Genomic DNA, 24083 nt, shown 5'->3' on the forward strand with positions numbered 1-24083 from the left:
CTCAACGTAGCTTGAAAAATCCTATTCTTACATGATCTTTTGATTTGCACAGTCTGATTGGGGTAATTCAGAAAAGATTCACGTAAGTGTTTTAGTTGGCTTCTGCAAGCTGATTTAATTGTCATTAACCTGCTAGGTCACAAAGAAGAGTCAACAAGCTCCCCTCGTTCTGTCATTTCTGAATGTTGGCTCTTTTTAAAAAGTGATTTCTTAGTAATATTAATCTAATAAGAGGAATGAAAGAGATGGGTAGAACGTGAGGATGCCTAGAGCCACTGCTTTCTGATAATCTTACTCTAGCATTTTTCTTGATTCACATAAATGGAAAAGGGCAAGAGATTATGGTAGTGCTAGTGTTTATTCTCACTGTCTCAATGGATATAATTTTTGATTTATGGGCAGAAATCTTTCTTTATACATGGAGTGTGGAAATTTCTGTGGAATACTTTTTTTTCTGTAGGTGGTGATTTTTTGTTTTTTCTTTTCCTTGCTCTGTGATTTGCTGTTTTGCAGTTTTCAGTGCCTGACCATTAGCAAGGACACTGGAAATATGCACATCTGTGGCTAATTTTATGCCCGTTTTGGCTCTTTAAAGGTACCATATTGGCTGCAGCACACAGGGAAAGTAGCACCACAAGCGAATCTGTCGTCTTGATAATGTACCGTTATCTTCCATTACTGGCACTTCTAAAGAGTCTTGTGAAGTATGGGCAGCTGAGCAATAGCTAAATAAGGTGGTTCTGTGCTTTGGAGCTTTTTCTTCATTTAAGATTCTCATGTGTCTTAAGGCTGAACTCTCTCCTTGCTTATGAGTAGGAGGACGTAGCCACGCTCCATCCAAGCCCCTGAAAAGGGGGTTCATATCTGCCCCATCTCTACTGGGTAGCGAGAGACAGAGACACTCAGGAAACTGTAATTACACTGTGTCTGATCAAAGAATGACTGGGATGTTCTAGCTGACCAGCTGTGTCTGCGCCCTCTTCTCTCCACTCGTTATATTGATCATATTTAATGGCATTGCCCTGTAGTTGTCTTTATTTGCAATGTTTTCTTTCTGAGGCTAGAATGAGCGAGTCTGTAATCTGCCTTGAACAAATTCATCAGAGCTGCTGGCAAAGATATGACTGTGGTGTCTTTGCTTGTAGTATTGGCAAGAGACAGAAAGACTAAACTTGGGAGTCTAGGCTAGGCTCAACATCGCCAGTCCTAAAGCTCCATTTTAAGTTCGTACCAGAGAATGAGCATATTTTGGTTTGCAAATTGACACAAGAGAATAAATGTGTGCTACCGGTGTCAGCTTAAAGATTCATTTCTGGCTGTTGGCCTGATTTTTTCATTAGACATTTGGCACTCCCATAACTCTGTTAACATTAGTGAAATGAGTTCTGATTTCCACCAGTAAAACAGGGATTAGAATCAAGGTACGTGTAAGCAAGGCAAGTATTCTCTTGAAGTGCTGGATTACCAAGGGCAGTAAACATGAATGTGGGAATAATTAAGCGATAAAATGTGTCAGGCAATGTGTTACTGGGGGATTATAACACATCTTGGGTGTTGCTGCAAGGCACCAGTTCAGAAGCCGAGTAGCTTTAATTACTTGCGAGGTTCATGAGGTTCTTCCATCATCACTACTTCGGCAGGCTGCAAGGCAGTGCGCTTTTTGCCTCGAAAACAATAAAATTGAAGTAGACATCTCTTCAAAAATATTCTAGACCATTAAAAAGAATTTTGGATACTTCCCCGTTTTCCCTCCTCCCCCTTAGTGTCACTGAGATCTCAATTTTAGCATTTAGACCTAGACCGGTCGGGTTGAGCCCTTTCCCTTGCAGCTCAGCTCCATCCAGGGCTGCTTGCCATCCTTCACGGGGTGCCCTCTGCAGCGTGCCTTCCCTGCGTGCTGCTCCTCTTTGGAGGAACTTGATCCTCGTGGTCCCGGGGAAGGTCTCGCAAATCTTTGTGTGCTGGCTGAGATGTCAGGGTCGCTCCAGCGTTTCAGCGCACTAGGTCTTGACAGCAGCAGCACATCCTCCAAAGCGCGGTTGGTGGGTACCAGCAGGGCGAGCACGCCTGTGGAGCACATCTCCTTCCCTCCAGCATCTCAGTGTAGGAGCTGGCTGATGCCAATGAAAAGGGCCAGGGGCAGCGACTTGTCAGCTTTTGCTGCGGTGACTTTTGACAGCCCACCAGAAAGCTCTCTGCGTTTGTCCAGTCTGTGCGGCCATTTCACATCTTGTCAGCATGTCTGAAGTCCGCGAGCTTTATTAACCTCTCGTATCTGTGCATGTATTTATTTTCAGAGTCGCTGGTCTCAGATTTCTTACTGCTTCCAGCCATAAACATATCTCCTCAGATGGACAGCTACTCTTTTTTAATTAGTGATGTCTTTCATGGTATCGGTCACTTGGATGCCTATCATTAGCATAAAATATACTTTAAAATAAGTTTGTAATGAAGCCCCAGTTTACCAGCTCTCCACCATACAATTTTCATTCAGCTAATATATTTATTAGTTTTACCATTTGGCTTCCTTGATGGCATTTATTTTAATATGTCCAATTCTTTCTGAATTGACTGACTTGTTCTCCCTGTCTTAAAGCAACATATTTATATTGATACTTTATTAGAGAAAATTGCAACCTCTTACCAAAAGTGAGCGATTACCTCTTGTATCCTTAGAGTGCATTAAATTAATTTCACAGTGCAATTGAAACCAAGGCAGAGGGTTCATTAATGGTTCCTTATCTCTTGATACTCATTTCTTCTTTCTTCTAAATGTGAGTTCTTGCAAATTAAAAAAAAAAATGGAAGTTTATCATTATGAGGTACATTTTTATTTTCTTTTCCTTTTTGTTTTCTTGTGCATGCTGCCTGGGAACGATTTTCCTTGTTCTTAGCAGTAATAGGCAGGTAACCACCCGAAACCCGCCCAGCCTCTTGAGCACAGGTGATTATCAGTTCAGGAAAGGGAAGATTGTTACAACTTCTGGAAGTCTGAGCTGCTTTATGACCTCTTGTTTCATGTTTTGTCTGCATGGGAAGATAATTTTTAAATTATTCTAACTATAATGAAAAAGGAGGCTTTCTCTTACATGGCCCTTCTTTTGCACTGAGGTGAATGTATGCCTGTACAGAAGGTCACTTGGAGGCCCAAACAACACTTAAGTCTTCACAAGAGCGTTCAAGCGTGACTTAGGCAGCACATGGATTCCTTGTTGGCCCTCTACAGAGGCTGAAGATCTCCCTGAGCATGCATGGAGATGATTTTTCATTTGTTATTTGTGTATTTAAGAAGCTATTGCATTTTCTGGGGCTGGTTATTACACTGGCATTTGGACTTCTGGGTCCTGCTGTTGGAGAAATGATGATGGAAAAATGAAGACTTAATTCTCCAAGCCCTCTGTTTGCACACTCCTGTGGGCATCAGAGGCACTGCAGAATCAAACCCTCACTAGCCTGGCGTTAGGCTCTTTCACAAATCACGAATGGAGAAGTTCAAAACGTTTTAAGTGTTTTGGAGATTTCCATCAGAACGTATCTGAAGGTCTGTGTGTCATAAGAGTGCATTGTAGTATGTAACACTGTGGCCCATACTGTCTTCATGCTCCAGAAAATTTAAAAATAGAAAAGAAATCGTGCCAGCTTGTGGAAATACTTTCTTCTACTTTAGCTAGATGGGCATAGGATCGGGACATGACAGTTATGCGTAATGTCATAAGAAAGGAGGGGGAAAAGCAGGATGGTTTTTCAGTTTTGGGATGGATTAAATTTTTGTAGGAATGTTCCTCTTCTGGGACTGCGTGGTTGTTCCTATATAGGTATGACTTCCTCACACTTCAATTATTTTAACTACACATAAGGGCAGCTTGGTGAAACTGGAATAGAAAAGAACCGAGATTACTGTGGAGTTCAAATGCCTTTAAAATCGAGAGAAATGGTCCTGCGCTTCTGTAGTGCATCAGCAACCAGGAGGAGCGTTGTCACCGAGCCAAGGGGCCTGCCTGGAAGATGAGCACGTAACAAGCTTGAGACCTCAAAAGTGAACCCAGGTCCAAAAAGTGACCAATGAAATCATGCCAAAAAAAAAGAACCCAAACCCCTTCAACAAAATCAATGTAAAAAATAATTGAAAATCAGGAGAAACCCCCCCCACACACTGTTCACATGGTTTGCTGCATATGAAAACTGTTCCTTTAATGGGTCCTGTTCCCTCAAATTCATTTAAGAAGGCTCCATTATCTTCTGAAATATATTCTGGTTTTGAAGACAGATAAAGCATTTTTAAAACAGATCTTGTCCCACTTCAAATCTGTTTGTTACTGCATTTTGTCTTTTGATACACTGGAATGTTATTCCTTTGACAGGTTTATTCTGTTTTGTGCTATTTATTTCAGAAGACTTCATTGCATTTTTTAAGTTGGATGCATGAAAATGTTGTTTTTTTTCTTGAACAAGTCTCTGCCTTCTAAAAGTTATTTTTGAGCACAGGTTCATGTATCACCATAATTAAATGTTAATAACAGGCACACTTATGTTGCTCTTACAGAAAAATATTCCCACTGGGAAGACAAATCAAACTTCCTGGCATTTGAATGCCCATCTAACTAGTGAGCATCTTCATTTTCATCAAATTTAGTATCCAGACTTGTGTAGAGGGATTTAAAATGTCTGTTCTAGGGGTTTCCTTAACCCAATGAGCTAATGAACCAGCTCTGAATTATTGGAGTACTTGGTGCAGAGCTGGATGAGGCTACAGGTGAACTGAGTTTGCTGACCTCAGCCCAGTATCTAGAGGACATCTGCCTCTTCCAGAGCTCTGCTACAGTCTAGGGCTCCCCAGTTAGCAGAACCAGATGGAAGGGAGAGGCCAAAGTTTTAAGGTAAGATTTAGGATAGATATTTTCTCAGTCTGCTGTAGCTAATCACTTCAGAGCAGCCACTGGCATGCTCCAGGTCGCTTCGGAAAAGACAGGTTTTTAGAGCAGGATAGGATGGATTGTTTTTGTGTGAGCCAAGCTCCAGGAATCAGAGTAGGCAGGGATTTCCCCAGCGTGCTCTGGAGGCTGTTGTCCCCATCCAGCAGGAGTGCCTGGTGTGAAAGGATGCTGTGGTCGGGGCTGGTGGGTTGGACAGACGCCCTTGTTTGCAGCAGAACCAGCAGCCAGCCACATGAGGAAAATACAGCAGTAGCTGGGCATCAAAGCCAGAAGATAGTTACATTTTAGAAGACAGTAGAGTTGCATGTTCCTAACCCTCATGTTTTCCCATCAAGGTACTGGATAGTCAATATTTCTTCACTGTTTCCCTATATGTGATATACTCTTAGGTGTATCAGCCATCGTTCATCTACTGTGGATCCCTTGAAAAGGTTTTGCTGAACAGATGATCGTTGTCAACATCCTTACATAGCACTTCCAAAGGCATGACAAACCCTAGACTAATACTTTCTGCCTCTGTTTCCTTAAATAGATTTCTCGACACACCCCCATTCAGAAACAGGCAGGGTTATTATTAATGCATTAGGTTCTCAATTTCTTTTGGGAACTGGACATCGAAAAACTCTATAATAGCATTAGAATGTGTGACAGGAGAGGTAGGTGTGGGCTAGGCCATTTCTTAATAACGCTGTAGAGCAAAGCAAGGTTTCCTCCGAGACCTGTGGGGAAATGCTGCTTCAGCTTGCCAGAACGTTTCCCCCTGTTTTATGCAGAGCTTGGAGTGTGTGTATACACAGGCTCGCTAGTGCGTTGGCCATATGCGTCCCTTTTTACGGAAGGGTGGTGGGTGTCCTCTGCTGCATGCTGGTCTTTCAGCTCGAATGTGAAGTCTTACTGGACCCGGTTTTTTTAGGCCACCATGGCGTTAAGAGCAGCTTTGAGCAGCTGGACTGGAAAGGTGGCCTTATTTCGGTATTCATATTATAGCCGCCTCCAGACTTTGCTGACTGGTTTTGTAATTTTGCAGCTGGTCTGGTTGTGGGTTTTTAATGATAACCATGACGAAAGCAAAATTAGTGCTTATAGAGAGCTGGCCTTGTGCAAACGTTAATTAATCGTGCCCTGTAATGTTTTTGCCTTTATCATTGAAAAGATTCACCTCCCTGTTTCTATTTAAAACCATACAAAAATTAAGTCGTATCTGTAAATTCGGCCTTGTGATAACGGGAACTTTACTTTTTCTCCAGTTTTATAATTTAAAGCTAGTCTCTAGCTAGCTCTGCACAAGTGGAGAGTTACAATGGAAATGTGCCATCACCTTCTGAACCATCCCATCGCTCGTAGACATCATGACAGCTGCTCTTCATCTGAGCTCCTCTTTCAAGAAAATGTAATAACCCTTCTCATTCTTGGGGACCATATATCTGCCTGTAGCACAAATTAAGTGGCTCTATTCTAAAGAGAGAGAAAGAAGAACAGAAAGAGAGAAGAAAAGCCTTTGTGTGATGGGTTTTGACTGGAATCTCCAGAATCAATTATTTTCTTAGAGCTATTTTTTTTAATTCTCATTCAGTTTAGTAACACTAATCTTGATTCCTTGCTGCGTGTTTACCCTCATCCTCCTACAGATTCAACCTGGCTGCCTGCTAATCCCTCGTATAAATTTTGGTCTTCCGTTCTCGCCAAGGCTGCTCAGCCTTGCTGCTTCTCTCCACTTAGAATACGCTTGAAAGCTTTTGGCTCTCGTAATTGCTTCCATTCCTTTTAAGCTTTTTTTGAAAAATGGGAATGTCGCATTGTAATCTTCAGCCTGCAAGTGGAAGCCTTTGCTTTTGCAAGCTTCAGTACCCGGAGACGGAAAATTAGTATTGTGCCGTTACATGTAGCGATAGTGTTGGTGGTGGTTCTTTTTTTTTTTTTTTAAGGAATTGCAACAGTCAAGGCAATGGCCAGAGCGACAGCTGTCTTTCAGATCAGATCAAAGGTTTCACTTTGTTCCCTGAGGATGTAAAGAAACGCCGGCGTCGCGTCCCCGGCGCTGGTGCTCTGGCACCTCGCAGCAAGGTGCAAACCGGCCCGGCTTGCACAGCCCCCCAGCGCGGGGCAGCCAAAACGGAGGGTCTTTGCTGCTCCGTGGGCTCGCTACCAGCTCAGGATAGCAAACGATGCCATTCCACCGCTATCTTTATGTTATCTAGTTACGCATAACTGTCTACGTACCCTTGTGTTTGGGTCTCGGAGACGATGTTGTTGGAGGTGCAGGTATAACCAGGATCTGAACATACAAGGGAAAATATTTCTACAGTTAGAGATGCTTTAATCATTTGTAGGCCACTAACATAGAAAACAGCATTAAAAAAAAAAGAAAAGGAATCCATGTTTACAAGTGATTTGAGAATAACTCTCTTTTGAAAATAAGCCTCTAGGTCTATTAGGAAATTCTACGTTCTGCATGCTGCCTAGCTAGCGTGCGCTGCAAAGAAATTACGCTGATCAATTGAGTAGCTCATTTTAACTCGTAATGATTTTTTAACCCATTATTTTTCATTAATTCTTCTGGGTTAAATACTGTTGTGAAGTCATTTTTCTGAGTAGTTTTTGTTTCAAGAGTGACATTCTACCTGAGGAAGAAGTATTCTTAGGTGCTATAAATTTAAGACCAAACCTTGTCTTCGCCAGACTCACTTTTCCCCTTTCTGGGTCTCCCTGTCACCCAGCCGTGGTTGAAACTCCCATCACATGTTTGCTTCTCTGACTTTGACCCTCCGTTATTCACTGTTGCGTGGCGCTTTTTCCCCAGGGTGTCTAGCCCAGCAATCCCTATAGCCATTTTGGTTTTGTCCTCCTCTCCTCCCCTTGTGGGATCCAATGCTTCTCTCTCCAATGCAGCAACACTGCTGCCAGTTGTGGTACCACCTCCACTGCAGGACTAACCATCTTTTTTCTTTATGCCTCCCCACTTGGAAATCTCACTTAAATACCTGTCTTTTCCTCCCGCCTATGGAGGAGGAATATGCCTGTGGCTCTTTTGATTTTTTTTTCTTTCCTGCCAGTTACATTTTTTATGAAATATTGTAATTGCTGCTTTAAATAGGAATGCTTCAATTAGGGTTTGTGTAACAGAATTTATGGAAGAAACTCATATCATCAGTCCTGCTTAGCTGCGTGCACTCAATAATCATTCTTTCATGGATGTTCTTCAGTATGTCAACTCCTCAGAGAAGGTAACTTTGGTTTGCAAATCATGTGGCTGTCCATAAATGGCTGGGTGGAAGATTGCCATGGTGTCTTCTTTCACTTAGCTGCCAGTTCTGTTTCTCCATGACTTTTTCCTGTCTGTGCGATGCTCTATCATCTGATGCAGTCACTGCAGGGCATCAGTTGGGAAACATCAGTCCTCAGCTCTGCTGTTGAGTAGCTACAGCGCCAAAGGCATATCCTTGATTCTGTCCAGGTCTGTAAAGTAGATAGGATAATTTATTATGTACTTTGCATGAGCATAAAGATCATTTAAAGAACATATGAATCACTCTAGATAGGCATAGCACTACATATGAACTCCTGCTGGTAAGTGGATGGTCTTTCAATTTCTTAATATTTTGAGAGAGGCATGTTCTCCTCTTTGATAACGGCTGGTAAAAACCTGAGGTTTGGCTGTCGGACTTACCTGCAAAACCATCTTCCAGGAGGTGAAGCAGCTAAACACGCCAGATCTTCCTCCTTGTGGACAGAAACACTTTCAGATGAAAGAAACCTTCCAAAAGATTTAACTCTGGAATGCAGATGGCAGCCCTTTGTAGTGAAATTCATTTGGGATTTCAAAATTCCCGTTCCTAAGAAGTGGATTACTAACTTTCGGCCACTGCTCTGCCAGCTTTGACCATGATATAAAGCAAGGAGGAATTTAAAGGCTTGAAAGCCCCAAGGAGCTGTAGAAAACTAACTTTCTGGCACAACAGAAAACCATTTTTCCGGTAGTTGCACATTACTGAAATAGTCTGGTATTTAGGTGCCTGTGAATTACAGGCTCAGTAACAGGATACCTGGATTAGGCTTTGGGTACCTGTGAGTGCATTACTAAAACAGGCACTGCTTGATGATCCATAAATCTGACTTCTTGCAGGCTGATTAGTTAGCAGCTTTGCAAAAGAGCCCATTTCCCCCTGCTTTGTGCTTTTTGCATCTCTGCGATGTGCTGAGAATTGTATCTCCCATGAATGTGTCGCTTGCACCGCGCTCTGCGTAGCAGCAAGATGCCAGATCTCTGTGTTTGGGGATCTTGGAAGGGATTGAAAAAAACAGAATGGGGTCTGTGGGAGAGGATTAAAATCTTCAGATAGCTGTGGATGTAAGATAGGGCTGGGTGAATGACGGTGCCTATGAAAGTCAGATTCTGGTCAAGCTTCTGGGCCTGTGCAGTCCCAGTACATAAATATATATATCTCTGAAAGAAGTAGCTTGGTCTAGTGGATAATGCACAGACAGGGAGACAAGGGACCTGGGTTCTTCATTTCTCTGGCTCTGTCTTTTCTGTCACTTGCCTACCTTATTAAGAAAGAAAGCTTAGGGCAGAAGATTGTCCTACTTCGTGCTAGTACAATGTAATGGGGTCCTGACCTTAACAGGGGCCTCTGGGTGCCCCTGAAACGCACGCAGTAATAGCAGTGGTGATCTATCCTATATCCTATTATTCCAGTATCCAGCTTCAGGTACGAGAAACAATTTATCCCAAGAAATGTGGTGGAAATCACCACCAGAAACTAGGGTGATAGTTTATTTGCTTTCCCTTTTGATCTCAGCAGTATAGAAACATTGCTTTTCAGAAAGAAAAGGTTGGCCCCTAAAGCACAGTAGTGCAGAGCTTTCCAAGGCTTTTTAAAGACATTTGTGTGAAATGGCCGTCTGAGCAGTTTTTATGGGCTTTTTGCTTGCAGATTTTTAGATCTTTATGCATGCATGTAAAGGAGAGAAGCAAAACTTAATTCCAAAAAAGTGTTGAAGGCAAGGAGATACGTAAAATGGCAGCGAAAAGGAACACTGGAGAGCAGCAGAAGTGATCTTCTGCAACTGCAGCAAGGGCTCACAGACCTCCCACTGCTAGAATAGAAATGTTCTCGGGTACCAACAGCTGGTGCCATGCAGGTGGCAGAGCAGCTAACCATGGGAGATGTAGGCATCTACCAGGAAAATAATCCCGCAGAATAGCAGGAAAGCAATGGGCTCCTTCAGAGGACTGTTTGATTGCAGAGCTTTAAGAATGCTGAGGCTCGGGAATTTATTGGCACTGTCATATTATCAGTTCCCAGACACTATTAGCAGAGACAACTTACAAATGGTTGGACTAGTAGCCTAAAGGAATTGTTGGCCTTTGCCAAGATAGAGAGTTATGTAGGAGTCTCAAGTGAATCCGTCGCCACAGCATGTAGGTGTCAGGATGGATAATCAGCCTTTATTCTCTTTCTAACAGTGCAGTAGCCTACAATGGGAAGGAAAAAAACCCATGGACTCCTCATTGTCTGTAGTGAAAAGCAACAGCCTGGCAGAATCAAACCAATCTAGTGAATTAGAGGATGGAGCTGACAGCATATTTTGGCTTTTTTTAACGTGGTTCACAATACATGAGGACATTCAGATGGTACAAAAATGGGGCATCTGACTGTGCTAGAAAACCATTCTCCAATACCTATCGCTTATGGTCATAGGAGTAACTGGGACTCAAGTGGAGGATAATTTGGATACCTCTGAGTTTCAGGTCAAACAAGTATAGTTTTAGCCATTTGCAGGATAAAATTTGTACTTCTATCATTTATTTTGTTGTGTGGCAATGTCAGAGTTACCTGTCTGGATGAGATATAGCTCACCTCTTGGTCAGATTTGCTCCAAAATTGTAAGATATGTTGCCAAACATAGATGGTGATATGCAGTTGGTACGGTATGGAGTCCCATTAATGCTTTTCAGACGTGTGCGCACAAAAGTTTACCAGTGAGCTCTAATTGAATGGCAAAGCTGTTGGACATAACACATAGCAGATCGGTAGAGTGGTAAGGGACAGAAAGCTGGAAATTACACAAGCTCTTCAAACGGCAAAGAAAATTTTTGCTTGGTTAAATACTGTGTTTTGCTGTGGTAAACTAGATCAGCAGCTCAGCTTTAGGGAAAATGAAATCGTATCGTCATCATTGAAAGCGGTTAGTTTTCTTGTCTTGCATTTATGTTTCATTGTTTTATATTTACTCTTCAAGACACAATTGAGAGGAGAATATTCTACTTTGTTCAGGATCAGATCCTCATCCCACTGCAGTCCGTCAGCTCAGGCCCTGTCGAGGGCATATTAGGAAGCCCTATATTCTCTTCCTTGATTTGATCGGGGTAACCATTGGGAGTCATCTTTGCAGACAGAGATCTTCTGAAACACATGCAGATTAACAAGTGGCAAATGGTCACAAGAATAACCCCTTGAGGCTTTCTGTTGTCTCACCAAAACCTTGGCTAAGTTGAATATCATGTCCCCAAACACCTGACCTCGTGAACAGAAATGATTGAGCTTTTCCTGAGCTTCTAACCAGAGTGATTAGAAGAGCAAAACATGATAATTTTCTGATGACAACTCTCTGTTTTCACCTTTGATTCCCTTTTCCTACCATGTTCAAACTGTAGAGGAAGATTTGGCTGAATTCAACAGTCAAGGTAAAGCCCAAGATAAGATTGTGATCTCACGTAACATGAATTCTTGTAACTCCATCAAATTCAATAGCAATGTTTTTTGCAGGAGTTAAGTATATTAGGAATATAATAAAAAATAAGGTCATTTAGTTTTTAGAATAGCCATGACTCAAATCTTGTGGGCCTTTCTAAATCAAACTCAGTGCTTTAAGCTATATCTGGAAAAAATTCTGTACAGCAAGTAACAAAGTCAGCAGACCCAAGGTATATAATAAGCTCTGTATGAGTGGTCCCAGCAGCAGGGAGGAGGGTCACGTTCTGCACTTATTGGAGGGGTAACAGAACCTTGAGGTCAGATCATGACAAGTAAGTAAAAGAGGAAATGCTTTACAAATAAGTTTATAAAAATGTTTTATTTTTAGGTGTGTAGGCTGTACTCTTCTTTTTTATTTTTTTTTAAGAGGTAGAAATCATGTTGTCTTGCCTAGGCTGGAGAAGATCTCATGCATGGAATACATTAGACGGTGTGGAGGATGCTCTGTGGGTTGAATTAACACTTGTAACATGCATAATTGTAATTGCATGTTTACAAAAGCCAAGACTCTAGTATAGTGAGAAATACCAATGCATCCTGATTTTAAAAGTAAAAAAAAAAATGTTTCTGCAAAACTATTATGGGATATATCACTGCAAACTTTTACATTCACTATTTCAATGAGTAAGGATTGCACCTCCACTTAAACTACTTGAGATGATAATTGTAACTGCTGCTGGTCCTCCCACTTCTGGGTATGCTGAATGCATCAGAAGAATAAATACCCCACTGCAGTACAATATTGTAAAATATTACTGTCAATTGCATTACACTGGGATTTTGCACTTTGCTTTGAAATATCTGGTACTAGCCATTATTGAAGGCAAAGGATTAGGTTAGATGGATGTTTGGTCTATTGCAATTAGATTGCAAGTATGCTGTTAGGCTTTCAAATGAATGTTAAAACTGGATCATTTCAGGATTTTTCTACAAGTTCTCTTTTTATCTCTTCCTTCCTCTCCCTCCATCTTTTAAGGAGCTTCCACCCAGAATTCCAATGCAGTGGAACCAGAAAAGCAAGTTGACAGCACAGTGAAAATGGCCGGAGTTATAGCTGGTCTTCTGATGTTTGTTATTATCCTCTTAGGAGCAATGCTTACCATCAAGAGAAGGTAAGTTTCTGCTTTGCTTCCATCTTGGACCTCCTGGCTGGAGTGCTGTTACTTCAATAAGAAGAATAAATTTGATAGAGATAAAATACTCCATTTGGGTTGCAGGGGGCAGCTGTTAATATTTATGCACATAACAGTACCACTAAGAAGTCGTAGTCACAGAAGAGAAGCCTATTTTGCCAGATACTGTGTGAATAACACAGGACTAGTGGTTACTCCTGAGAGTTAATGATTTAAGAGAAGGAACAGCAGGTGAAGGTGAATAGGGAGATACAAAGAGAAAACGAGGCAATGGAAGTCAGCGTGTTAGTGCGTGCACTCAGCGCAAGTGTGGTCTAGCAGAAGATGATTTCTTTTTTAACAGCAGAGGAAAGCCAGGTTTTGTCTTAAAATAATGTGATATATTTACAGTCATCTACAGAAAACTCGAGCGTAAAGTGAAAGCACAGGAGAAAGCTCAAATGCCTGCTGCAAGCTCATGGTGATGAGAGCTCGCAGCCAATAGAGACAAGAATAGTATCTTCTGAAGTGATAGGGAAGGGATGAGGCATCAAGACCCTTGAAAAGGAGGGTAAGCAGCCGTGTTGAAAGTCATAAGAAGGTGGAGATAGCGTAGGAATGCAGTAAAGGAGGGAGAGAGAATAATGCGGTCAAAGCTGTTCAAGCAACATCCAGATTAGATGCAAGCAGGATAAGTTGGGTTTTGTTTAAGGGGGGGTCGGGAGTTGTGGTAACTGAAAGAAGACAGTGAGAGTTGAAAACTGGACAGACTTGAGCACATTTGTTCTGTGAACTGAATAAAACCAGAGAAGTAAGGAATTAGAGATGAGAACCAAGAGGATGAGTGAGATTGCGGAATGACTTAAAGGTACTGGAGAAGAGAGCAAGACAGTGGAGGGGACAGAAGATGAAGGAAGCACTGCTGAGGTTGTCCACTCTGGGCCCAGGACTATAGCAGTAAAGCTGCTTGCAGCATCTAGGTTGCTATTTGGATGCAGAGTAGCCACTAGGGACTGAAATACAAGGCTTAGAAATAAGACTTTGCGGCACTGGGTCAGAATTTGCCAGAATAACTTCATAGTATGAAGCAGGTCCTTTTATCCCACTGCAAAAACAAAACTAAAGAGTGAAAAATACCTCCAAGAAAGGTGGTGAGGTTTTATAAAGCAATCTCAGACCTTCAGATAACCACGCGTGTATGTGTGTGAGCATATGTGAAAAGTGGGCATAAAATGGAAATTGAGCTGCTTAGCAGTATGGAGTCTCTCTGTATTTTGCACACTTCTTTAACTTGTTTATTTTTTACTTAAAATTTGTTGGTTTTATATATATTGTTTATATTTATTCATTTGCATTCTGGCTCGAAGGAGTAATGCAGCTTTGCAGGTGCTCTGCGTTCCCATGAAAATTGCCTAATGACTAGTTACAAAAGGCAGTAAAAGAGGGCTGAGGAAAATTTCTTTCTATTTTATTATTTTGTTCTTTAATCAAAAGCCTGTGTTCATGCCTAGAACAGGATCTTGTTCCCAAGTGAGTCTTGATGGCACATATTTTCACACAGCAATTTATTTGCAAGCAGTGTTCAGCGGGGTTATTGCATCTTGCTGAGAGTTAGCAGTCTTTCTGAGAGTTCGTTTTAGTTTATTGGGGGATGAAACTTTCTACAATCACATATGGAAGTGAAATTTGTTCAAGCAGTTCATTTTGTGTGATTTTCTTTGGACCGTTTGCACTTGCACTTTGATGTAGTCCATTGGTAGCTGCTACTATTTGAAGAGCTCCATGTTTGCTGTTTAATACGCTATGATTCAGAAAACCATTTAGGCAAGAGATTTTCTTAAGGATGTATTTTGTATTTATTTCTACCAGTCGTATTTCTAAAGTGAACCCAACTTTTCAAAGTTAATTTGCTTCTAAATAAAACCTGAGCTAGCTAGCCAGGTAGCCCCTAGCCTAGGGTGCGGGTAGTATGACATGTGAGTAATCTTGATGACTTTACTGGGTCTGCTGCAAGGAGTGAGGCTTGGCAAAGTAAAGCCCTGTTCCCTTGAAATCTCTTATTCTATGACAAACAGTCCCACATTTTCCAAAAAGGCAACAGCAGTTAAATCAATATATGATCTCTTGTATATTTGTCCAGTTCACATATGCAAACAGAGTAACTTTATGCCTTAGATGCTGGAGTGCAGGGCTGCTACTCAGAGGGACCTTGACAGGCTGGAGAAATGGGCTGATGGGAACCTCGTGAAGTTTAACAAAGTCAAATGCAAAGTCTTGCCTCTGGGATGGATTAACCATATGCAGCAGTACGCGCTGGGGGTGACTAGAAAGCAGGTTTGCAGAAAAGGACCTGGAGATCTTGGACATGTTGAACACAAGTCAACAAAGAAGGCAACTGCATCCTGGGCTATGTTAGCACTAATGTGGCCAGCAGGTTGAGGGAAGTGATTATTTCCCTCTGTTCAGCGTTGGTGAGCTTGCTTCTGGCATACTGGGTCCGGTTTTGAGATCCTCAGTACAAAAATGACCCTGACATACTGGAGAAAGACCAGAGGAGCGTTACCTGGGTGGCTGTGGGGTGGAGAACCTCCATTCTTGGAGATGCTGAAAACTCTCCTGGACGAGGCCCTGAGCAACTTTTTGTAACTGAACCTGCTTTGAACAGGGGAGCAGACTAGTTGACCTGTGGAGGTCCTTTCTGGCCGATATGGTTCTGCAAAACCGATAGTCAATCGCATAGGCACTGAATACTGAATGCCTATTGCATGAGATGAGTTGTGGGTAATCTCGATTGTGAACATTTAACTCTCAATTTTAGTTGTGTGCAAATATTTCAGAGTTTGTGGACAAATGAAACTAGGTACACATTTCATAGTCATGTTTACAGCACTTTTGTTCATTATTCAGCCCAAACACCACAGATGTTTCTGTTCCAGCTTCCCAGGAGCTTTTCAGTTCATAAACAGAGAAAAAAAATCAGATGCCCCCAATGAAAAATGGAAAAAAGTTTTCAGGAAAAATGGAGCTGGGTTTCTTGTTTTTGTGTAATGCCCACCCCTCCTTCATTCCTGTTACCTTCTGGAAATACTCTTTAAGAAAGGCTTTTATTTTCAGCTTGAAAGGTAAAACTTGTAATGAAAGCAGTCCTGATGTACAGAATGATGCCACAACCAACCATCCTTGTGTGTTTTGCAGATTTTGGGGTTGATAACATCCTTCATTACTTTCACACTATGCATTACTGTTCTAAATCATGTATATTCCTGAGCAGAAAACAAACAATGATTTTTCATGGTGATCAAGAGTCCATTATTTGGGCATAATTTTTCTCTGGTGTGGCATGCAAAGAGCTCAGACAGAGAATTAATACTCTATACTCTAAAATATATACTCTAGATATACTAAATATACTCTAAAGAGGCGATACACTTTAAATACTAAGGCGATAATATTCATTTGCTTCAAGGGAATTTTCTCCAATATGGAGTTAAAAGTATAAAACAGGAGGAACCAGAAGAGCGGACATAATTTGTCAGTGTATGTATACTTGTAAATGCTTCAGTGGCAATAAAGGGAGACATTAAAACACATGAAGATTGTTCCCGTATAAGAGGTGTCTGCAATATCTTCTGATCAGGAAGGAAATCCAAAAGCCAAATCTTCATTGCACTAGACAATGGATTCATTTTCGGGATTTTCAGAAATAAAGCTGGCTGTCTAGCTGCAAGTACAGGATAGAAACTCAGTGATGATGGGTTTTTTTTTTCCAAGCCTTTTTTTTAAGCCAGTCATATGTTCAGTACAGTATCTCCCTTAGTTGTTCACCAAAGGCCATTTTTTCCTGTCATCAGATTTCACATAAAACTCATCTTTCCAAACTGTCTACCACATCTGTAAAAATGTTAACGTGAGACTCTTGCTGCTAGACAGAGTGATTGCTGCCAATCTATTTTTTGTATAAGTTTGAAAATAGTTAGGGAATTTCTCAGAAGTAGAATTATGGGCAATTAATTTTCTCCAAACACCCTGGAGGAGATCTTTATCATTCTGGTTCTGATGAATGCATCGATGTGGAAATATCTTGATGCGTACCCATGATTCATCATCTCTTAATCATGTGTCTTCCACTGGAAACTGGAGAACCAGCAAAAAGCCAGGTTGCCAATAAGTAAGAATCCTTCAAAGCAAAAGTAAAAGTTCACAGCTGATTTAGATTAAAAGGGTTTTGGTTTTTTAAATGGACTATACATGTTTGCTGTGTAATGCAGCAAACCTTCATTACGGGTCAGGAGGAAACCTAGAGACCATATTATATAGTTTTGTTAGCAAGTTTATAAAATAACTGGATTTTTCCTGTAATTTTTTCTGATGCACATTTAACTCAGGTGAGTAAATGATGGGCAGATCTATCAAAATCCAGGTTTTTCCAACACCTGATTCTCACCATGTTTCAGCTATATGAGTGGTGCAGTGCAAATTGCTATTTTACACAAATAGGCAAAGCAAACAAACCCAGAATGGAAATACTTAAGATGCAGGACGAGTTCTCGGGGCTGGCGCCTGGGGACCCTTTTGCACCGTACAGCGGAGCTTGACATAAACGCTCCCCGGAGCTGGTCCCTGCTACTCTGCACGCGTTGCCCTGGGGACCTCTTCCAGCAGCAGCAGTGGTGAGTGATTTGGGGTGTGATGTCCCACGGAGAAAAGTTAGCTCTGCCTGGCTCATCGACTTCAAAATCCTTTCCCATTTAGAAGCTCCGGCGGTGCCCAGAGAGGCTGCGGGGGCCGGACTTCGCCGGGTCTGCCTGGCGTCCCTCGAGAAACCTGCTGGCTGCCGGTGGCACTTGAGGTTCCTCTTGAGCAGACCCCACCAGTCACAGCACATGGAGGCTTGGAAGCGCGTATGGACAACGTTCCCTGAAGATGAACTTCAGCCTGCCAGGCTTGTTTCGTTTGTAAACTAATGCAGACAGGGGCCAGATTTTATAAAAGGGAAGGCTGCTTTGGACCATGGGCTGCTTTGAACTTCCGGAGGAGCGTGACTGGGAGCTCACGCTCGTCTGAGCAAACAGTTGAACAACAAAGCTGTTCTGTTCCACGAACAGAAATGCTAGGAGCTTAACCTCCTGGCTTCAATTTCAGTATTAACCTTGCTTTAAAACGAGATCCTCTTTTCAGTGCACAGAGGCATTGGCATGAGACAGTTTTGCCTTGCAAGGCAACAATGCAGAAAAGTAATTTAATTAGACAAACTTGAGGCATTTCCTTCAAATGGAGCTGGAAAATATCAGAGTGGCATTTGTTCATGGTCCAGGGCATTATAGCTCCTCAGTAATGGACACAATCCATTTGATTTTCCTGAATGAAGCACTTTGTTAGCCCGCGCACAGAGCGAAGGAAGGAGAGCAAGTAGAAGAGGGGGAAGCACTAAGAGAAGAAGGAAACTGGTTTGAGATTAGGATTAGAGAGATCATCAGAAGTTACTTTTTGCTTTTGGGAGACACCTGAAATATGTATACTTTTTTGAATCGTACATATGTAAGGCCTGGCCAAGAATTGGCTCGTATTTCAATAGATCGTACTTAAAATTTTTTGCAACTGGCAAATTTTGGGGGCCTGCCAGCTGTTTTATGGAGTTCAGTCAGATATGTGAGGTTGAATTAAGCTAGCTGGAATTTTTATGCAGTTGAAAAATTGGGTTTGATTCTGTGTTATCTAAAATATTTTAGTTCAACCCTGGGGGTCACCTAAAGCCTGCTAGCATGTTTGTGTGTGTATGTGTACATCTATGTAAAAAAATGTGTGTTCGTGTATAATAAATTCCTGCTTTAAATATGACTAAGTGTCATATGGTATTTAAACTCAAAGCAGTTAACACAATTTGTTTTCCCGGTTTTGGAGCCCCACTAGCTATATGAGTTGCATATTTACAGCTCTGATATCAACATCTGGATGTGGACACGCAAATTGCTGCAGAATAATTGAGCCTGTTAATTTACAGCATGCGAGTTGGTGATCAGTGCCCACATGGGTGCAATTACCCACCTAACTCAAGGCAGCGCAGCCTTTTTTCATTAATAGATACGTACCTTGAAATACCTCCTATTTATTGTATCAAGGCATTGCTAATGCTCTAAGGAGCTTGTTTGTTTGTCCTTAGTATTAGTTAAATATTTTTGTGTAATAGAGAATAAATGACTGCTTAGGAAAACCATGGCGAAACAAAGAAAAAAAAGGCATTTGTAAACTTTTTTCCTGGAGGAAATACCCATTGACTTTGCCCCCCAACAGGATTAGACGCTGGTCAGTTCTGATCCCATCTGGCCAGTTTTGACTCCTCCGTCACTGCGACTCGCGTTTCCCTGGAGTGAGGGATGTGACACTTCTCAGACTGGCGCCTTTGCGAGGACAGAGCCTCTAGTGACCCCTTGAAGTATAAGACTGAATAAATAGGATCAGACAGCCTGTCACGGGTCTACTGCAAATAACTTCTTTAAACTGCTGTTGGTAGAGATTTGGGGCTGTGTAGGGTCTCGGATTAGTTCCGTCTATGAAAAAGTCAGCTCCTTATTCTGGATTAGGATTTAGGTTGTTGCCTAAAACTAATTAAATAAAACCCAACAGCCTCTTAAGCAGAACATACCTGAGTTATAGGGCAGAATTACTGGAGAGGTATTTGCACGTTCAGTGACCCCTATCGCTTTTGTGTCCTTTTTTAAGAAGGACGTTCTGTCCGTATGATGGGCAGGGTTTGCAGGTTGCCTGGTGCGTTTTAGGGGCAAGGCATGTTTTCAGTGGTCTGTAACTCTGACCAATTTTAACACTGAGTTTTGAAATATTGCTTAGTAAGCACATGTCTTAGGCAGTATATTTGGGGAGAATTTGAGCCAAAATGGCCTGGCCGTTTCCAAAATACAATCCTCCTTTTGTTCGCTGCCTTTTATTTTCCATCCTTAGGGAATTTGTCTTTGCGAGCTTCCTTCTGCTGCCTTGAGGGATAGGCAGTTTTTTAATGAGAAGTGAGAGGCTCGTGCGAGCACATATGTCCAGTGGCTGAGACATGAGAAAAGCAGAAAATACTGCAAGATGTTCAACAGCAGGATTACAGTCGGCAGTGCTGCGTGAAACATGATGCTGGCGTATCAGAGGGGCTTAATGGGATATTTCTGGGGCCGGTTCCGCTGCGTTGGTTCTCATTTTGCACATCCTGGTGCTTTCGCCTTTGCTTAGAGGTTCAGAGGAACTCAGAATTTCACGGCGAAGCTCAGTGGCAATCGCAGCTTTTTAATTGAGGTGTTGCCGTCTCATGCAGAATTTCTGAGTTTCACGGGATTCTACTGTTACGCCATAAATATTTGGTGGCGTTCCCAGGACTCAGAGTCACGCAAATAGCGTGGGATAGGTCAGGTGTCCAGCCTGAATTTCGGTTTATAGCGAGAGCCCCAACCAGGCAAAACAGACGTCATTGCAGCGTGACCTTTTAGGGCATTTGTAGTCAGCTGTCTTTTCCCAGGAGAAACCCCTTCCCAGGGCAACAGATTAAATATATGAGGAAATGGGGCGGGAGGTGTTTCGAACGCGAGGAGGTAGGACGAGGCAACTGTGCAGATGGCCATAAGCGCAGTACGCGCCCGGCAGCGCGGGTGGCTGTGCGCGGAGCGCCCCGGTGGTGCGCTGCGTCCCCTTCCCGCGCGTCCTCGTGGCAGCTGTGCCCAGAGCGATCGCTGAAGTGACCCCCTGTATCCCGCGCCTGCACTTTGTAAGTGCTTCCTGATATTTTATTGTTTTATCATTAATAATATGGGCAATGTCTGTAGCAAAACAGCCTTTTCAGAGAAGCTCTTTTCTGGCTCTGAAAGGGAAGACATCCCCTGTTAACCTGTAACTCTGTGCCAGGGCTCATTTTGTGATGCTGCTCTGTATCAAAAAGGTTCTGACGCTTATTGTAGAAAAACTGGAAAAGGAAACGTTTCATCGCAGTGACACAGAAAGCTGGTGCAGAGCCAGCGATCAGCTATAAATATGTAATGCTCCTTGAATTGTTGATAAACTATTTGCAGTTCAGGGTTTGATGAGCCTTGGGTTGTCAGTACACAGTTTGTTCGTTATCTGAATATTCCAAAATTGTGGCATTGTTCAGTGCCGCTTTCCTATTTGTTGTTATTTATATTAATAGCTTTTACATAATGCTTTCCGTTCCAAAAATGTTAAAGCACTTTACAAACAAAGGTAAGTCTCATTATACGTGAAATTGAGGCAGAAAGAGAGGAAGTGACATTTTTGTAGTGACACAAGAAATCAGTAGCAGAAGTGGAAACAGAACCATATTTCCTGTCTCCAGTTCAGTATCCGTTCCTCAAGCACATACAGCTGCTGGAAAAAAGTGTAGGAGACAAATAACTCAGTACAAATGGCAGCACAAGTATTTTGTACACTGAAAAAAAGCTAAGAGTTCATATAAATCTAATTATGTATTTTTTCTTTTTTTCCTTTTGGACATTTTCTTCATCTGACTGGCTGTCAACATTTAGAAGAAATGCATATTCCTACTCCTATTACTTGTAAGTACCTAGCTGGAGATGATGTTTCCTGAGCATGCTCGCTGTTGTAATTTGTGCTTTCTTGTATGCTTTTCTTTTACCACTTTTTTTTTAACCATTCCACGTATCCTTGTCTTTCTAGCAGCTTGCATTTTATTTTCTCATTTCACACTTATTATATTTTCCCTGTTTCCCCATTGCACCTACAACTTGTGCCTGCAAACACCTGTGCAAACGGGCATAGATATGTCAGTTAACATTTATAGTTCTTCACATGCTAATGGACAAATGCAGAGTACATTCGTTGTCCACCATACTTAGCCAGGGACTGCAGGGAAATTCACTCCTAAAAGCTGTTGTCAGGAATTTCTCAGCCTTGGATATAAGCTTTTTTAAAAACAGAAGGTTTCTGAATAGGCTTGATGTTCTTTTTGTTAGCCAGGAACTAGGACTCTGTTTTCTCAGCAAGTGTCTCTGTTCCTAGAGCTGCGAGGTCCGGAGTCTCCGTTTAGACCCCTGGATGTTCAGTTGGCTCAGATTTTCAGACCTAAATCACCTCTCCAGTCCTAATGACGGTGCTGCATAATTAGGGCAGTTGTTAAGGCGCATGAAAATGCTTTACGTATAATACCTCCAGAGCCAGCCATTGCCTGAAGATCGAGGAGGTGTTTCTGCCACGATGGTAGTTGTCAGAGGATCAGGAGGAGAGGAAAACTGGAGCAATCATCTGAAGAAAGAGTCCTGGAGGGTTGAGTTGGATACCTTTGCTGCCGTCTGACAGCAGGGACGGATGGAGAAAGCAACTGCTGCTTTTGAGAGGATCAGGTCCGTATCACACACCTAAACCTTTCCCTCAAAAGCAGCAACCTGCCTGACTTTCTGGGCCTCTGGCATAGACAGAGTTGTCCAAAGGACAGCGTCTGTCCCGCTCGTCCCTGGAGTCTGTCAGCCCTGGCAACCTCCTCCTTTGCCTGTTCCTACGTGTACCTGCATCGGGACCTCATAGCGTTGTCCTGTGGCACGTCTGTAAGGTGTTCAGCCCGTCAGCACAAGGAGGGCACTGACATTCGGCCATTTTCGTGGAAGTTGACTTCTTTTCCATGTGAGTTGGTTTAAGTCTTAAGAACAGGGTGAAGGACTTAAGTATTAGGCTCCCTATGTACCTGTTGGAGTGTTTTTACTTCTCGAAGTGACAGATCAGAAAATAATTGAAAGAGGAACCTCTTCCATTTGTTACCTACGTAGAGAGCCTAAACGTGCAGCGTTTGAAACCCACACGAATGAGACCTGACTCTGCTCAGTTGCATAATAGTAAATGCAGAATAACTCCCTTTTCTCTAGACTTCATACCACTTCTCCAAGAATAGCATTTGACTGTAAAAAATCAGAATGATTTCAATAAAAGTTAAACTGCGTGTTAAACTCGGGGACAGTTTTAACATATAAGTGCTTTTCATGCTACTGCCTCTTCTGCACATTTCCCACGGATGTCAGAATAGTGCTATCTGTGCTCTTACACTGTTTTCGTTTCCTTATGAACAATCAGCGCCATTGCCTGTAAAATTCAGTCCCCGGTCTTCCGTTACAATTTTGTCTTCTCCCTGCAGGCAGTATGTGGTCAGGCTGTTCCCTGCTTTATTATATTTTGAGTTCCATGTATTTAAGAACCATGAATCAAATTCTGAGCCCTGTCTGACCCCTTTTTACAACTGAGCCACAGCATTGCTTTAAGTAGTCAGCTGAGGATTACTCTGCTACAGAGAAAGTAAGGACATCATGAAGCCGTCTCTTTGCTGTCTTGCAGTGGCTTCGATGGATCACATACGTTAGAACTTTTTTTCAGGGATCAGGAGAGTGACTCAAGAAAAGTGAAGAAATAAGCCTCTGGAGATCGCCCAAGCATGAGGTTGCACTGAGTTTCAGCAGCTGCAGAAGCAAGTAGTGATGAGCTGTAAAGATTTAATAAGGTAGATGTGCATCGTGCAGCGTATCGCAGTGGAGGGAAGTCAGAGGTGCCTCCAGGCAGGCTTAGGTGTTTGTAGCACCCGCTGAAGCATTGAATGGAGCTTGGAACTCAGGCTGCAGAAACCATGTAACTGTATTTCCCCAACACGGCACTCCAGACTTTCTGCAGAGAGATCATTATTAGTTCTGTGCTCGTGGTGTCCCAGGTATCCCACCTAGCACAAGCTCTGCCAGCTGGGACATCACTACAGTAGAGGTGACGCCTAAATAGTCATCAGACGATACATACTTCCGGCGGCGTCAAGCTGTGCGTATCAGCGTTTCATTTCTGACCAAAGCTTGGCCTGATCCCTGATCTGGCAAAACCAAGGTCTCTTTTTTTTCCTAAACAATTGGTATGAAGGACACTAGTGAAGGAAGAAAGCAGGAGACTCCATCAAGGAGCACATGATTAAATTTTATTTAGTTTCATGTTTCAGGTTCCACATGAAATGGGGTGTTTTATTGTGATTGCAGATGAAAATCTTAAATTGCTAAGGATTGCTATCTTAGGCGAAGCTGACAGAAATTGCCAGAGCCTCTTATGAACAGAAAGAGGTCTGATTTAAGTTTATTTGAAGTGTTACGAAAATAAGAGCAGCAATATGTATATTGAGAGATTTTTGTAATAGAATTGGTTTCCGTGCTATGACCTCAGATGAATGTTTTAGTCCTGAAGCAAATTTGAATTGAATGGGTTATCAGTATTGAAAAGCAGGTTCTCAAATAGATCTG

At 42.2% G+C, this 24083-nt stretch overlaps 1 protein-coding gene across 1 annotated transcript in view; it reads left to right on the top strand.

The window, feature by feature from the left end:
- PTPRT (protein tyrosine phosphatase receptor type T) overlaps positions 1 to 24083 on the top strand; it is a 342887-nt gene that overhangs the window by 260085 nt on the left and 58719 nt on the right. Inside the window, exons 13-14 of the mRNA XM_067307983.1 lie at positions 12669 to 12804; positions 21336 to 21365. Coding sequence (XP_067164084.1) covers positions 12669 to 12804; positions 21336 to 21365 — 166 coding nt within the window. The remainder of the gene's footprint in view (positions 1 to 12668; positions 12805 to 21335; positions 21366 to 24083) is intronic.

The sequence above is a fragment of the Apteryx mantelli genome, chromosome 18, assembly GCF_036417845.1.
Source record: "Apteryx mantelli isolate bAptMan1 chromosome 18, bAptMan1.hap1, whole genome shotgun sequence".
NCBI lineage: Eukaryota > Metazoa > Chordata > Aves > Apterygiformes > Apterygidae > Apteryx > Apteryx mantelli.